The 16,643-nt window shown below is 44.4% G+C and overlaps 2 protein-coding genes across 5 annotated transcripts in view; one reads left to right on the top strand and one right to left on the bottom strand.

Annotated features, from left to right (window-relative positions):
• The window catches only part of AMFR (autocrine motility factor receptor), a 31,289-nt gene extending 19,141 nt beyond the window's left edge, over positions 1–12,148 (top strand). The window contains exons 9-13 of one of the 2 annotated variants that reach the window (XM_085893318.1): positions 325–512; positions 723–826; positions 5,054–5,191; positions 7,983–8,275; positions 9,843–12,148. In XM_085893318.1, the coding sequence (XP_085749444.1) occupies positions 325–512; positions 723–826; positions 5,054–5,191; positions 7,983–8,275; positions 9,843–9,969 (850 nt within the window). In that variant the 3' untranslated portion in view covers positions 9,970–12,148. The other variant, XM_085893319.1, reaches the window with a different exon arrangement.
• LOC147022438 (complex I intermediate-associated protein 30, mitochondrial-like) overlaps positions 11,465–16,643 on the bottom strand; it is a 37,998-nt gene continuing 32,819 nt past the window's right edge. For all 3 annotated transcript variants that reach the window (XM_085893321.1, XM_085893322.1, XM_085893320.1), the window contains one exon: positions 11,465–13,747. In XM_085893321.1, the coding sequence (XP_085749447.1) occupies positions 13,613–13,747 (135 nt within the window). In that variant the 3' untranslated portion in view covers positions 11,465–13,612. The remainder of the gene's footprint in view (positions 13,748–16,643) is intronic.

Below are 16,643 nucleotides of genomic sequence, written 5' to 3' on the forward strand. Positions count from 1 at the left end.
GATGCTGGATTGTCAAAATGCCTTTCGTTATTTGTTTACGTTGCACATTTCGGCCTTTAAAATGGGAAAGCCAAGGCAAGATGTGTTGATTTGAGGTGAATGCTCAATGAGTGGGATGCTATGCTTGGTCAAAAGCTAATGCACTTCAGCGTTTGCCAGGGCGTCGCTGTTTTGCAGGATCTGTGGTCATTTGGCAAGACCACAGTCGTACATCGCATCTTTGTCAGCACCTCGAATTAAAATATTTGGACTCGTGACAGCCAGACCATTAATTATTATTTATTCACACGGGCTGTGTTGCTGATGACCGGTGTCGTCTTGCAGCGCCTGTTTGCGCTCGTGGCTCGAACAGGACACATCGTGCCCCTCATGCCGCATGCCACTTAACATAATCGAGGAGATCCGTGGTCGTCCACAGAGGGTGAACACTGGAAATCTGGAGGAAAATCTCACGCCGACTACCGAGGAGGCTGCACAACTCACTCAAAGAAACCATTTCTTCCATTTTGATGGTGAGCTATTGAACCCGGTAAGGCTACATGATAATGTTTCTCGGGAGTAACTACAGACTTTGATAGGAAATTTTAGGATCACTTTTGCTTCTAAGTACCTGATTCAATGAGTCTTAACTGCACTCTCCTTGAAGAAGCTGCCTGGTTTTAAGTATCATTATTTTTTGTAACCGACAAACACAGCTTCGGGAAAACGTACTTGTGTTCCAGGATCTCGCTTCGCAAGTTGGCTTCCCAGCTTTTCTGTCGAGGTGACGCACACATCGAGGATCCTGGGAGTTCACGCAGCCAGCAACTCGCAGCTAAATGCGATGGTAACTTGGGGCTGATGGGTTGTTCCTAAGTGCTGCTCTTGTTCTACTCGTCCAGACAGGAGTAATGAGCGGATTGCTGAAGTAGTTTGGGAGTAATCTTTTGAAGGTGATCCTGAGGTCTGTCTGTCTGTCTGTGTTCCAAAAGAAAAACAAATTTTAGGCTTTAAAATTGTAATTTCACCTTTTATGGAAGAATATTTAGGTTACCAGCTTTGTCACAAGTTTTGTTGCCATCCTGTTTCTTCATTAAGCAAGGCTTGTATTGCACAAGCAACATACAAATTGTGAACACCCATTGTACAGTTTAAAATGTAAACGTGTCGGTGCTTCCGCATGGAAACGTGTACCGGCCTGCTTGGCAACCCCCGAGGTGCACATTCCTCATTGTGTGACCCCAAAAGGGGGTCTCCCTGTGTTTAAATACAATTTAGATGCAACAATATGCATACATTGTCCCACCACAAGCACCGGTTGGTTTATCACAAAACGCATGCAGTGCATCCTGGGAAATGTCGCATCAAGAAGAAATGCATGCACATTCTCACACTCGGGTATGAAGAGTGTGCACAATTTTTGATGCATGCTCCTGATATCCACGCGCTCGCTCATTTGCCTCATCGTCCTATTTACGAGTCACAATTGCCGGTTTGAAACTCGATGTCCGTGCGTGTTACCACGTGGCTCGCACACGTTCACTCGATGCTGGCATGATTGCTTCAGAGCGGTTAGTATTGCTGAAAAGTTGCACCATCTCTTAGGCCTTTGTTGGCTGTTGGTTTTCGAAGCGCCGCCGGTCTGGAGACGGGCCTGGAACTTTGCAACATGTGTTATTTCCGATGAACTGGCACACGTGCACGCAATTCCATCGCACGTCAGCCCCCTATTGCATGCAGAGCCTGCACACGCACACAAGAGTACCATGTGCAGTGCAAATGTTTTGCGACACTTATGATCGTGCCACTTCTCTGTCCACAAAAGTTTTGGCTGGCCGCCATCTTGCTATACCTTGGCCAAATTTATCTGTTGTATCAAGAGGGCACCCATCCACGATTTTTATCTGCCCCTTTCCAACGGCATCGTGTCTTCAACACCCCCCCTCCTCCCCCCACACCTCCCAATTTAATTTATAAAAAATATCGACTTCCACTGCTTTCCTGATTTACGTGTATGTTTTTTTTTCTGCACAGTCTAAGGCTCATGAAGAAGCTGCGACACAAATCACACACCCACACGTATACAGAGGCATGAGACAACACCGGACTTTATTTCAGGCAAAACCAGCCCACCGACGTTTGGGGACGTGAAGTAAGTTCCGATCTACAAAGGATAAATGCTGCGTACCGGTGACGACGTCTTTACGCTCTCTTTTCTCTCTGCACTCAGTGGGGGAAATTAAAGAGAAATCTCCCACTGCTAACTTAGGGTTGATTGTTTGTGCTGTTGTTATTTTAAATGTTGAGCGTCGAGCAAGGAAGCAGCACGTACCGTTTTTAATGTCTTTAGTACGACTCGGCTGTGGGTTTGAACCATCGACCTCCCAGACTCGGAGCGGACGCTCCAACCATTATTCCAAGAGTCTGGTGACCTTCCCTTCATGAATGTTTTTTATTTTTATTTTGTATTTTGCCAATTTCCATTGACTTGCACTCGGCCATTTCTGTAACGTCCGATTTATGGGCTGCTCATTGAATCGCAATAGTTCCCTTGGCCTCAAACAAAACTGACTCTCTCCCAGGTGTGCCATGTTTATGTTGTTACTGCCATGTTTGTAGTTGAACAAATGTTCAACCTGAAGAACGCTCGACACCGATTAGGACCAGTGTTGTTCACCGTTGTATTACCCGAGCTGTCAACCTGCTTCTGCTTGTTAGCATAAGCAAGTACTTGCATGGTCTCCACCTTCGAGATGCCTATTCCACATTGATTTTCTTTTTTTTTTTGAACCTGCTATGTCTGGGTAGTGGATTCTATCAAATGTAACCTTTTTTTTCCATCTTGGAGCAGCGGTCGATTTTTGGCGAAGATCTGAATCCAGACGTGAGAATTTTTTTAAAGTGATTCTTCACCATTGAGAGTTGGGGCGAAAAACGATAAATAGCACGATATCTCAAGTTGGGGATGGATTCAGCCAAAGCTAGGTGGATGAGTTTGTTCGGTAACCAAAACAAGCCGATTAGGTTTTGGTTCAGGTCCGGATCCAGATCCGGCCTATCAGTGGGATATAAAACGTGAACTGTTCAGCCTGGCCGCGGTATGTGCTCTACAGAGTGTCGTTCTAGTTTCTTATTGTGCTTGTACTTGATTTTAGAGGCACCTGGATGTGTTCAATTTGCAGGGGATAGTTATGAAATGGTATTGATGGGGAAAAAAAAAATGTTGTTAAAATGTGAGAATTTCTGTATTTTGTGATGTTTTGCTTTGATGGAATGGTGCAGTTGATTTATATAAATTATTATTTTTATGGGACTTGTAATTTAGAACCCGCACGGTCACTGTTGCTTTGTCGTCGTCGTTCAGAATGTGTAATGCTAGTAAAGTAAAAAGACTTAGCAAAATGTGAACTGGGTTGATAATCGTAGTAAAAACAAACAAACCGATATGTGGTTTCGCAAGCATATGACTAACCGGTCTCCATTAAAATAAAAAAACACAGAAGGGGTCTTCCTTATTGGACAATGGTATGGGTGAATGGCCAATTAAAGACTTTTCCAAAAGAAGCTGGGCTTTATAGAGGCAAAGGTGTCCCTGTAGCATCGGATATAAAAGTGTGTGAATGAGAGCGAGAAGTGAGAGAGAGCAAAGTTCCTGTGTGCGCAGAGAGAATGGCTTCGCCTTCGATGGTGAGATGATAAAAAATAAAAACAGCACACTCGGGGAGAGATGCTGGTGACGTCGCTTAGCTGGGAACACTTTGCTTGCTCGCTGGGGAAGTGGATTCTATCAAATGCTGCGACACTGGGAACACTTTCCCTTTGATACGAGGACCTTTTTGAGAATCTTGGACGTTTGTTGGAACCGCTGGTCTCAGCATGGGCCGACTCGGCACTTTGACGCTTTGCTGTTTGGCGCATGTAGTTCCTGCAAGGCCTGTGCGGTCCGTCGTGCCGAGTGCCAGAAGTGAGGCGGGAGGGAGTCGGCTTCTGTGGGGGTATGACACCACGGCTGCTCCTCTGGCTCTGGTGACCTTTGTGGACTATACCGGAAATGTTTAACAAAAAGCATCGTTTGTCAGCACCACTTCACACACTCATCTTATAATGTGTTCTCCTGGCATGACTTCGTCTACTACATCACATTTGACTTTTGTGAAAAAAGTTGCGACCCCCCCCCCCCCCACTCGACTGGTCACTCGACTGCTTGATGCATTATCTCAGCACACCCACGTTCAGTAACTCCTGCCCTGGTTTCAGAATCCAGAGATTGTGCTGACATGTTTTGTGAACTGTAGATTTTGTATATATGCTAAGTAAAGGATAGGTTTAAGGTAATGGGTGTAATTTGAGAAAATTGCGTAAATTTTAAATAAAGTTTGTTTTCCCATCAACAACATTGTGGTACGAGTCCCTTTAAAAAAAAAAAAAAAATTAAGTCCAATGGCGAATGTTCTCCAACTGCTCAGAATTGGCTCTGCGGTTCTTGGTGTGGTTAGCCACCTTTTTGTGGATGTGATCTCTGAGCAGGTGAGATTATATATACACACACACACTCCTCTCATGCTCTTCCAGCTGAAGAAAGCTGCAAAAAGCAACCATGAAAAGCTACCTAAGGTAAGCCCCTTGCTGTTTCAAACCCTTCCCAGAGTTCCTCGACACTGTAAAGATGTTCACAAATGGTACACACATGAGAATCCCAATGCCACCATACCCTTTCAGCTGCCTGACCGGTTTCATCGCTTGTTGGTGAATCGTCGTGTGTGTGTGTGTGTGTGTGTGTGTACACACACATGTTTAATGGCTATGAAAGGTAGTCATTGCATTCAGCTGCGCAGGATGACTCGCTTGGTATCCATTTTCAGCTATCATCCCTCCAACCCCTTCTCTCCCCCCATTTTCATATTTCCTCACTCATTACACATGCACCATGTAGTTTATTTTTTTATTTCTGGAAATGAGACATTTATTCTGAGGAATAACCTTTGCCGTGGTTGAACTTGAAATTGATTCCATGTACGGCTTTGATACAAATTATCATTTCTGATTTGTGGTTTTAACCCAAATTTTCCCCCAGATACATCAAATCCAAGCTGTGCTTCCACAAGTTCCGCATCACATCATCATGCAAGACCTTCAACTGACACGGTCTGTCGAACTGACCACGGATAATATCTTGGAAGGACGAGTTGAAATTCCTTTTCCATTGCAGCAGGTGTGTTGATGACGGTAGCTGTGTTTGAGCACGGCCTGCTTTCTCATCTTGGTTAAAATGTACGAGATGTGTGAAATGGGTGGTATGTATTTAATTTTAATTTTTTTTTTGTACAATGGAAGAAGACAAGTTGATCAGTAAAGTACAGTTCTGAATTTCCCATCAAATACCCTTCACCGGTGGGGAAGACCATTTTATTTTTTGACACGGTCCTGATAGTTCCTTATCCGATGCTGGTCCACCTCTTGGAGCTCCTCATCATCACTTCTTCTTTGTATGTAGCACAATGCTGTGGGGGTAGCATCATTGGCTGAGGGTGCGACTGTGCCGCTGATGCAGTGCCCTCTGCTGGTTAGAGCAGGAATTTGTTCAGGGTGCCGACGACGCTCGCCTAATCTTCGCGAAGGACACAGTAGGATCTTTTCCGTCCACCAACGAATGCTGAGAAACGGGACAACCCGGTTGAACGTCCAACCGAGGGACTGCCCACACACATTGATGAATCGCCCTGCCTGCGAAACACCAGGATGATAGTTTATAGCTCGGTCAGGATTTAAAACCCAGGCTGGACAGCTTGTAGGCAAGTGTGCATACCTCTAAGCCATCCTGTCAGCCCCTCGTCATCGTTGAAGTTCCAATGTTAGAGAGCTGAACTCTCAGGTTCATAAACAAACGCTTTGGTTGTGTGTGATTATGTGCGATGTAAAAAAAAAAAATTTTTTCCTGCATATTCACAAACGTGTGTGTATTCATCAGTGAGCATGTTTGGGAGCCACAGAGCACATACTTCACAGAAACCGAGACTTGTACAGATTATATATAGTGTGTACTCTACCATACGATGGATCTATGAAGGCGGCTGTGTGGTCCATTGATACACGTCTATCCTCACGTATCGGTCTGCTGCCAAGGCTGATCACAACCTCTGCTTCAACGGGCACCGGTCGCCTCGGCCATTCATCGCTCACTCGTCCATCCTTTTAAAAAGCGTACATACATTTTTCTCTGATTATTTGGACCACATTGTGCAGTCATTCCCTAAAGGATGTCACACGCTTTGACACCTTCACGAAGCAAAATCATGATAACTTCTGACACTTGTGGTGGGGCAGCCATCTTTACGGCACGATTACTAGCGCTACACGCGGGGAAGTCAGGCTCTGGGTGGTCAACAAATGACTCGCACACATCAAACAGTTGTATTTCACACAATAAATTTTGGTGAAAGTAAAATATATTTACTCTCACCCAAGGAAACAAAGATGTAAGAGTTGCTCAGTCACGCACGCGTTAAAGGATGGTGGAGAAGGAGACGAGGCAGTGTTTTTCGAAATATTTGTCTTCCAACGTTGAAGTGATGCTTTTTTTTTATGATCTGTGAGAAGAATGTGACTGTGCACCTGCAGGATTGATTATCCCCACTGCTAAAAACATTTTTTTAAAGTGGGAGGGGTGGGGATATTGTAATCTGCTCTGGCTGTCTGTCAGTCATGTTATCTCCTCCTAAACGGTTGTGTAGAAATTCACCAAACTTGCTAGTTATAACCACATAGCAAGAAGGTGCACGAGCAGCATCATTTAGACCCCCCCCCCTTTTTTCCCTGATGCAGGGTCAAAAGGTCAAATTCCAAAAAAATGTAATTTCAGGCACATTTTTCAACATCTTTTAATGAAACTTTGTATATGCAGTTAACATTGTTTTTATGTAATGTTTTTAATGTAGCATGAAATATGTAATTTTTGGGGGGATTTGACCCCAGGTTCATGCCCCTGGGGTGGGAACTTAGGGTCACGGGTCAAAGCGGGGGGAAACAAAAAATTCTCAATTTGATATTGGGTCATTTCTGGTCGAACTTTTTTGCCATATTACAACTTTGCTTTGGGTGGGACGCGTGGGGATTTGCGATAGTACGCCATCAAGTTCACTCGAGTCAGCCTGTCCCCCACGCAGCAGGCGATGGGGTTTTGCAATCGTGTGTGTGTGTGTGTGTGTGTGTGTGTGTGTGTGTGTGTGTGTGTGTGTGTGTGTGTGTGTGCGTGCGTGCGTGCGTGCGTGCGTGCGTGCGTGCGTGCGTGCGTGCGTGCGTGCGTGCGCGCCTGTGCCCGTGCCCGTGTCTGTTGAGGCCATTGCATCACAACATTTGAGCCTTTATCAAATTTTCAAAAAAAAGCTTTATTATGAGAATATGGAGGATAAAAATTAAGAATTTGGTCAGAAGGGCAACGTCACATAAAGTCGTCAATTTTCATCTAATTGACCTGAGATTTTAAGAATTTGCATATTGGGTCTCACTGAATTGGTTCATTAATCAAAAGCTAGAATCCGATTGGATCTTAAAAAAAAAAATCAAAGGTCAAGGTCATGTAAAATTATCTTTTTTTTTTTTTTTAGCTGTTTTTGTCATGTTTAGCATACGGAAGAAGAAGCAGTTTGAATACAAAGCGGATGTGGACGGGCTTTGCATTTTCAGTTGCTTTCTAATTATTGAAATAATGTGACTTCACATGATTAATTGGTTATCCACATAATACATATGCCTGCTGGAAGGGTTGTAAAAATTTTTTTTTTTTTTTTTTACCATTTTTCTGTTTGTAGGTGGTTGGTCCTTAAGGGTTGTGAGTTAGCTATACATTAATTGCATTGGAGTGGAAGTTATAGGAATATCTTGGAATGAAGCCCCCCCCCCCCGCTTACCCTCCATATCCGCTGGCATGTCTGATTTGTACAGCTTTGTCTTTTGGAATGAACCGGTTCCGTCAACGTTACAGCATTCGTTTGTTTAATTTTCAGACCGACTTGATTGAACCTACAGAAGTGACCGAGTCAACGAATGCAGGTTCTGTGGAGAACCCTTCCTCTGGGGGTTCCCTGGAAATTCCTAAAGGGCAGGCCGCTATCACCAAAGTCATGGGTGCTGAGGCTGCCAGTGTGGAGGCCGACGGCACAATGGCGATGGAAATGTGCGACATGTATGAAGCGCTTGGGAACCTCAATGAAACGGGCAGCCGTTTCTCAAAGTCTGCAGAAGAGCGACAACATATGCTCCAACAACGCAAGCAGCAGCTGCTCCAACAGGCTCGCAAGTATGTGTTACTGTTCTGTTTGATTGCCTTTTACATCACACACAATCGGATGTAGATACTCCAGTATTTCTTTGTTTTAATATTATTTGATTATATCGTTGAACCTCGGGTTGGATAAAATCGTTCTCGGCCGATATGCGAGGCCGACGCGCCATTTTTGGATGAGAAGCCCACACTTTAAATTGGTTTTGCAAGTAAAAACAACGTTGCCTTGGTCAAACCCTCGGATCCCCAGCGATAAGTTTCAGTAATTTGTGTCATTTATTTATTGCAGTTGATTATCCACCACCAACTCGAACGTAGACTTGCACCAACGATGGGACCGGCCCATACACACCATTTCCTATAATTGGTGCTGGGATGCGAGGAAATGATAAATAACAGGGAAATGATGTGGCGAAATGGTCCACCTGTTGTTTCTGTACCTCCGAACTGGACAAGCTTTGAAAGTTGTGCCGAACGGCTCGTTTGTTACTTTGCTTCATGATCGATCAATTTCACATTGCACTTGCTAATTATTGTTTTGGCGCGAAGTCATTTTGAACTCTTCTGGTGCAGCGCAGCGACAACAGCCGAGCTGGAACGTGTGGTGTATTTTTATTATCCCTGCGCGTTTTGAAAAAGTAAAAATGGGGAATATTGTAATCTGCTCCATCGATGCATCCGTCGCGCCATCTCCTCCTAAACGGATGGGCAGAAATTCCCCAAAGTTGTTACCTCCGCCACCGAAGGTGAAGGATGTATGTTTTCACCCCTTTCTGTCTTTGTTTGTGTACAGGATGTCTCAAAAAGTTGCAGACGGATCAGGATGAAATTTTGTGGACAGGTTGGGTGTGTGACAAGGACGAACTGATTAGATTTTGGTGAAGATCTGGATCCGACGACTATAATTTTTAAAGTGATTCTTCACCATTGAGAGATAGGGCTCAAAACGTTATATAGCACGATTATCTCAAAAAAAAAATGCATTGGACCAGATGTGTTCTCGTGGATCAGGCCTTACGGGGCGGAGGTATGCGCTCTACCGAGTGCCCTTCCAGTTCATTTCGTTTCCCCACCGGCTGCATTATGCATTTGGTTTTTCTTTGCTTGTGGCCACAGTATCAACCCGAAGATCCTGTGTTGAAGAGGATACCAGCGGACGTTTTGCTTCCGCAATGTGGAACTTGCATTTGGCTTTGTATCCTCCATAAGGGATATTCTTCCCGCACAGAGTGCAACGGTCGTCATCAGATCGGAACTGCTGAGTAATATTTAGCTTAACCGGGGATCAAACCTCATACCAGAGCTCTTATCTCGGGTAGCATGCAATTACGGAATGAAGGGCAGAGTGTTCATGAAACAAGCGTGCATTGCCGAACCGCTTCTGAACAATTTACTTAAACGGAGCTCCAAAGTGTCGTCCATTTCTTGAAAACTACCGGCATGTGTGAATCCGAGAATAAAATAGCTTTGCGACATTGAAGTACTGTGAGGTACAGACCTTGTTGAACGTTGTGGGATCAAAATGATTGTTGACATTTGTGCACAGCATTTTTTATTCGGCTTACCTTTGGTTGTTTAACAGGAAGTACATGAACAGGGCGCTCGAGCAGCCAGAGTGGACTCCACCGCGAAGCGAAGATGCAAATGGGGATTCCATCTTGGTCCGTCGGTATATGCTCGCGGAGCATCCTGAAGAGCGTGACCAGTAACAGACAGTTTCAGTCGAGTCCCCTCGAGTCTTGTCTTTGGCAATAACATCTTGTCAAAAGGACGCGTTACCACAGTGCAGCAGTTCGGTGGAAGCTTGTCGAAGGATGTAACCTGCGTCCGGTACAACAGAGTCCATGCAGATTTTGGCAATGTAGTGTAACCTTGTTTCGGACAGTGCTTGCTCGCACCTTGTGGTCGGTTGAAGGGTGTTCATTGTTGGGCTATTTCTAAAGGTGGTGAAAGTCACGTTGCCTTGATGCACTCCCTCTCTTGGAGGCATCCTAACTCAGGAGGAATTGTTGTCTCAGATAAAGAATGCTAATCCATTCTACTTATCAAATCAAGGGCTTTTCGTGACAACAAAGTTGTTTGAAGATGTTGATGACATTTTCGATGTTTTTGAACAGGTTTGCCTTTTTTTTTTTTCTTTTTTCTTTTACACGGCAGTTTAATTCTTTTTTTCTCTCTCGCGTTGATGCCATATCTCGGTGGAGTGTGTTGGCCGTGACTCGAACGCCACAGACTGCTCATTATAAAAAGCCCGTCAAACACGACTGGAATTGCACCAGAAGCCATCTGACGTGATGACGTACAAAGTCGGACATGTGGCTCGGCGAACCTCCTGGGGTGTCTGAGCGCATAAATTTTGCCATTCGCGAATTGCTTACCAGCCGCTACCACCTCTCCCCTTTCCTCCCTTGTGGCCTTTCATAGTGAACGCTGACGGAACTTCACTGCCAGCCTACCCCGGTTCCACTGGACACTCGGGCGTGGTGTAAACTATTCTCGGGATTTCTCGACGTAGTCTCAAGTTCTTGTACTCGGCCATTTGTCAAATATGTAAGATAGTAGGTCGAGTCGGAAAAGTGCATACTTGTATCTGAAAGGCCAAATGTTGGACAGATATATCGAAGCATCTTTAGGCGGTACGTCATAACCACGCCACCATTAAATTTCGTTTACACATTACTTGCCTTTTCGTTGCTTTTTGCTTGTTTGCTCTCAAACCTGTTCTGAAGGAGAGCGAAATTGTCACACGTAGGTACACTGTATGCCACCCACTGAACGCAACGGACACCCGCGACACGTACCAATTGGTTACTCGGTTTGTAATCAAACTAACTTGTGCTTTTAAAGGAGATTAGTTACAGAATAAAGTCAAACCTATATATTTTATTAAAATAATTCAAACAACTTACATCGATTTTGTTGGGTTTAGTGGTATAATTCCTTCGGAAGTGCATTTGTTTCAGAACCAAAGTGTACAGGAATGCAATTTAATTAATAATCGACATAGAGAATGAAATTTATTTGAGAAGGCTGTGCAAACGCACCTTTTGAGTCGCAGCGTGACATGTGACCTTGCTTCCACGCGGGGTGTGCTGTGGCCGTAAGGTCGCGGTCCACGCACCGCCACACCTGCAGCATGAACACGCCCGGATGGCGAATTCTACTCTCAACGGGTGTACGTTAAGAGGTAAGAGTTATTTGTCGTTTTTGGTTTTTTTTTCTTCTTTACGAAATAATAAGACGATATTTGGAGAAACATTTCAATTTCATGCGAATCGTTTTCACTTCCATGGGATGGATGGAACTGCATGCCCTCGAGGTGGTTTCCACTGGAGATCGAAGTAAAATGTTCGTTTTGAGATCGAGTCCACAAAATACTTTGAACGCTACGGCGGTGCACCCGGCCGCCTCAAGTTTGATCGCCTCTGCCCGTTCGGCCTTTTGTTTTTCGTTTCCGCAGTTGACGCATCTCGCTGGGGGGGGGGGGTCTGACTTTGAATGATTGTTCATTCGGAATCGATCTCCTTATTTTATGCCTTTGCCTTTTTTTTTTTTTTTTTTACATCTACAAGTTTTGCCAACGTGATGGTGTCTTGTTTTTGTAATCCCCGAGTCAAATCGAATGTTAGTTGGTGGGAGCGAGGCTGGTTCATGTAATGCCACGGACTGAAATTCCATCCCTGAGTGTTTTGCTGAATGTCCTTTTCCCAACTGTAAGCGGCTTCTTTTTTTTTTGTTGTTGTTGTTGTTGTTGGAATTGATCAGCGATGGTGTTTTGCGATGAGAATATGCTTGCACGTGACCTTTTGACCTTGCTTTGGTGTCTTCTGTAATAAGAACCCCATGGCATTTCCAGATAATACAAAGAATAAAGATTTATACAACGTTTTACTTGTACACCTGTTGGAAACCATTGGTGCTATTTCACGACCACTGCGTTCTCATCCGTTTTGCTTTTCCTCTCGAATGGTACTTTACTTCCTTGAACTTCACACCGTCCGTGCCGATGGCAACATGATTGCACGTCGCTCAACATTGCTGCGTCATTCTCGTGGGCCTTGGATACCCTGTACTTCGTCCTATCTTCTTGCTGTGGGTGTCTCTTGCCTTTGCAAGAGCAGGCCATTGGGGTTCCAATGCGCGACAGTAATGATGCAACCGGCAGGATATTCAACACCATCAAACTTTCATTTGCCAAATAATTTAGCATGAATATCGTAGTCGGAAACCCGACCGTTGACATAATTAATTTTGTCATTGATTGCATTGTTTGAAAAAAATCTCACTTCAGGATATAACCACTCGGACTGTGCGATTAATTGCTTTCACCATGGAGGAATCGCATGCCAATATACCTGGGACTCCAAACAGTCCATCTGGTTAAAACCCATTCGTGTTTTTTTCATTACAAGGACAAATAGTATGGAATGGTTGATTATTATCTTTTACAATGTACATGTGTTTTTTTTTTTTTTTGGAAAACGAATTTACGTGATCGTCATAATGGGAAAGTAATATGAAGTACACTTTTCCTCTTCGCTGGGCAAAGGCTCTGTACAATTTTTTTAAAAAGGGTTTTTTTTTTGTTTTTTCACTCCCCCCTCCACATCACCAATTATTGACAGGTGTCTCAGGTAGCCGTCTGATGTCTTCGTTATCGAGGAACTAAAATTAAAGATATTTGAGATGGATGAAGATTGGCTCCCTCGAGACTGGAAACGTTGTGTTAACACTACGTTTGCCTGTTGGGATCAATTTGGGCACCTTATCAATCAAGCAATTGGGGTCCTTATTCCCAAGCATCAGCTTCACCAAGGAAACTGAAAATGATGGGGGAATTGGTCCTTTTTGTGTGTGCAGAGGGTCTTTGGAATCCAGACAGTTCAAAGAGAAACTCCACAAATAACTTGCCCATACCAACACAGTACTATATTTTAATTGTTGCAACTCAATTCACTAAAAAAAAAAAAAAATAGTTGGTATTTGAAAAGGAGCCCTGTTAAACACTGAACCTGCACATCTTTGACAGGCTCGTGAGTTTGGATAAAAGAACGATGTCGGTGATCACATCTCCCGAGTCTTAAACAAACTTGGATATTGCATTCCGCACCATCGTCGTCAAAATAAACTGATCTTTTGAAGATCTCGTGACAAGGCCACACTCGCAAAGTTTGCTTTTTTTTTGTGGTAAGGGATCAGATGGACAACTTTTTAAAGGTACCGTGCTTCCGCTCCACCAGCAGCAAATGTTCGTACAATCGAGGGCACAAGGAGGACCGAGTACAATCGACAGAAGATGGACAACGTCAAGGGAATCGAACCCGAGTGGAGACTGGAGATGATCCATGCATTCTACTTTGCCTTACCGTACAGCTCGTATGCAAAATGTTCAGAATGAGCTGGGTCGATAGCAATGCCAATAAAATCGATTTCAAACTTGAAAGGGCCTGAAACTTGATCCCCCATTGTAATCCCAAGGCCATTCACCTGGAAGGAGCATGAGGGAGGAAAAAAAAAATTAAGAATAAGTGAAAGTCTTCGATCAAGGAAAATCATAACCGAATAAGTGTATCTCTGATGAAAATGGAATAGTTATGTCATGATGATTATACAATACAGTGCCTCAAAAGTCCACACCCCCTCCCCTTTTCAAAATATTCACCTATTGTTGCCTCAGCCTGGAATTAAATTGCATTAAATCAGACTTTTTTTCCACGTCGTAACCCACAACTTCCGCATGAAAAACAAATTCTACAAATTTCAGAAAATTAATTAAAAATACAAAACTAGAATATCTTGGTTGGATAAGTGTCCACGCCCCCCCGAGTTGGGATAGGTCTCCACAAACTTTGCACACCCATTATTCTGTACAAAATAGTTCAAGCTGTCAAGTTGCACAATAAGCGTTGCCGGACAGCAATCTTCAAATCGTGCCACAGATGTGGTTTCATCAGACCACAAATGTTTTTTGCCACATGGCTTCAGAATCTCGAGGTTGTTTTTTTTTTGTTTGTTTTTTGCTGCATACCTCAACCGGGACTCAAGGCATGCTTTTTTGAGTAATGGCTTCCTTCTTGCCACCCTACCGTACAGCCCAGACTTGTGCAGTGCTTGGGATAGTGTTGTCACATGCACACAGTGAGCAATCTTTGCCATAAAAGCATGTAGCTCTTTAAAAGTCGCTGTTGGCCTCTCTGATTAGTCTCCTTGCTTGGTCATCCACTTTGGAGGGACAGCCTGATCTTCGCATGGTCTTGGTGGGACCATATGCCTTCCACTTAATGATTATTTTGATTGTGCTCCAAAGGATATTCAAGGCCTTTAAAAATTTTTATACCCATCCCCTGATCTGTGCCTTTCCACAACTTTATCCTGGAGGTCTTTTGAAAGACCTTTGGTTCTTATGGTTGAGTCATTGCTGTGAAATGCACTACACAGCAGAGGATATCGGCAGGACCAGCTGATTTTATTCTGAAACTATAAGGGTACTCGGTTGAGCATATACCTCCGCCACGTACAGCCTGATCCATGAGAACACATCGGGCCCATTACATTTTTGAAATATCGTGCTATACAGAACTATATTGTTTTTGGCCCGATCTCTCAATGGTGAAGAATCGCTTTAAAAATTCTAGTGTTCGGATCCGGATTCGGATCTTCACCAAAATCTCGAATCAGTTCGTCCTTGCCACACACCCAACCTGTGCATAAAATTTCATCCGGATCCGTCCACAACTTTTTGAGATATCCTGCACACAAACAAACAACCAGACAGACAGGGGTGAAAACATAACTTGGTGAAGGAGGTAATCATAATATAATGGGGGTAAGCCTGGAACTTCGAACACACTTTTCTCCAAACATATTCTGTTCATACTTCCGAAATCTTCACATGATGTGTTCCATGAATTTACGCAGGTAATAGATTCAAAAAAAATCGAATATCGATAGAATTTTCAAAGAGGGAATCGATTCCGTCACAATCAGCAGCGTGTGGCGGCAAACCGACGGCCGGGTCCCAGATGACGTGCTTTACTTAAGTCCATGAGTTCAGGACGTTTGTTCAACTCAGCATTTACGACTTTTATCCTGCCATGTTGTTAATCTGTTGATGGAGGTAAATATAGAAACGATGAATACGTCAAATCGTTCGTGTTACTCATCCGGCACTATGTGTCAAGGCCAACAATCGAAAGCGACCGGTCTCAAACGTGACCACGGGCACCCAGACACGCCACCAATATGAAATTGGAAATCTTTGGAAATCTGCTAACATCACTGCCCTGCATAAAAAAGGTGCAAAAACAGATCCCTATAACTACAGACCAATCAGCCTTCTCCCAATCATCAGCAAGGTGATGGAATCCATCATCGCCTCAGACATGAAATCCTTCCTCTTCTCCAATGGCTTGATTTCCAATCATCAATTTGGTTTCAGACCAGGTCACTCTACCCTGGATATGCTGCTTCTGCTCTCCCATCAATGGATGGAGGTCCTCAATGCCAGACAGGAAATCCGAGCCGTATCCCTGGACACATCACGTGCTTTTGACACAGTCTGGCACCCTGCCCTACTCACCAAACTCTCTTCCCATGGTATTCAAGGCCATCTCCACTCATGGCTCGCAGACTTCCTCTCCTGTCGCAGTCAACGTGTGGCCCTAAATGGAGTTCTTTCATCCCCTCTTCCTGTGCAGGCTGGAGTTCCTCAAGGTAGCGTTCTGGGCCCTGTTCTTTTTCTGGTTTTCATCAATGATCTCTCGGACTCTCTGGAAAATCCTCTATTTCTCTTTGCCGACGACTCCACCCTCTGCCGTACCATCTGTCATCCCTCAGACCGGCAAGCAGCAGCTTCTTCACTCACTGCAGATCTGGATAAAATCACAAACTGGTCCAACACGTGGAACATGTCTTTCAATCCAGACAAATCTCACACTCTCACCATGTCTCTTCGAAAGGACCGTTTACAAAACCCCCCCATCCACTTTCTCAACAATCCTCTGGAAGAAGTCTTTTCTTTCAAGCTTCTAGGTCTCACTATCTGCCATGACCTTTCCTGGGAAAGTCACATTTCCAACCTCGCCTCAAAAGCCAGTCACCGACTGGGAATCCTCCATCGTGCTAAGTCCTTCCTCGGCCCTCTTGAGCTCCTGACCACTTACAAAGCTTTTGTCCGTAGCCTGATGGAGTACTGCTCTCCCCTCTGGGCTGGTGCTCCTGCCTCCCACCTTTCTCGGCTTCACGCTGTCGAAACCAGGGCTTTTAAGATCATCGGCATCTCCCGCAATGAAGCTGAGTCTTTGGGCCTCTCACTCAATCACCGCAGGTTGGTCGGTGGTCTTTCTGTCTTCTACCGACTCCTCTCCAGCCTTGCCCCCCCTGC

The sequence above is a fragment of the Eptatretus burgeri genome, chromosome 8 (assembly GCF_056783735.1).
Source record: "Eptatretus burgeri isolate ZD-2024b chromosome 8, Ebu_testis_v1, whole genome shotgun sequence".
Classification (NCBI taxonomy): domain Eukaryota; kingdom Metazoa; phylum Chordata; class Myxini; order Myxiniformes; family Myxinidae; genus Eptatretus; species Eptatretus burgeri.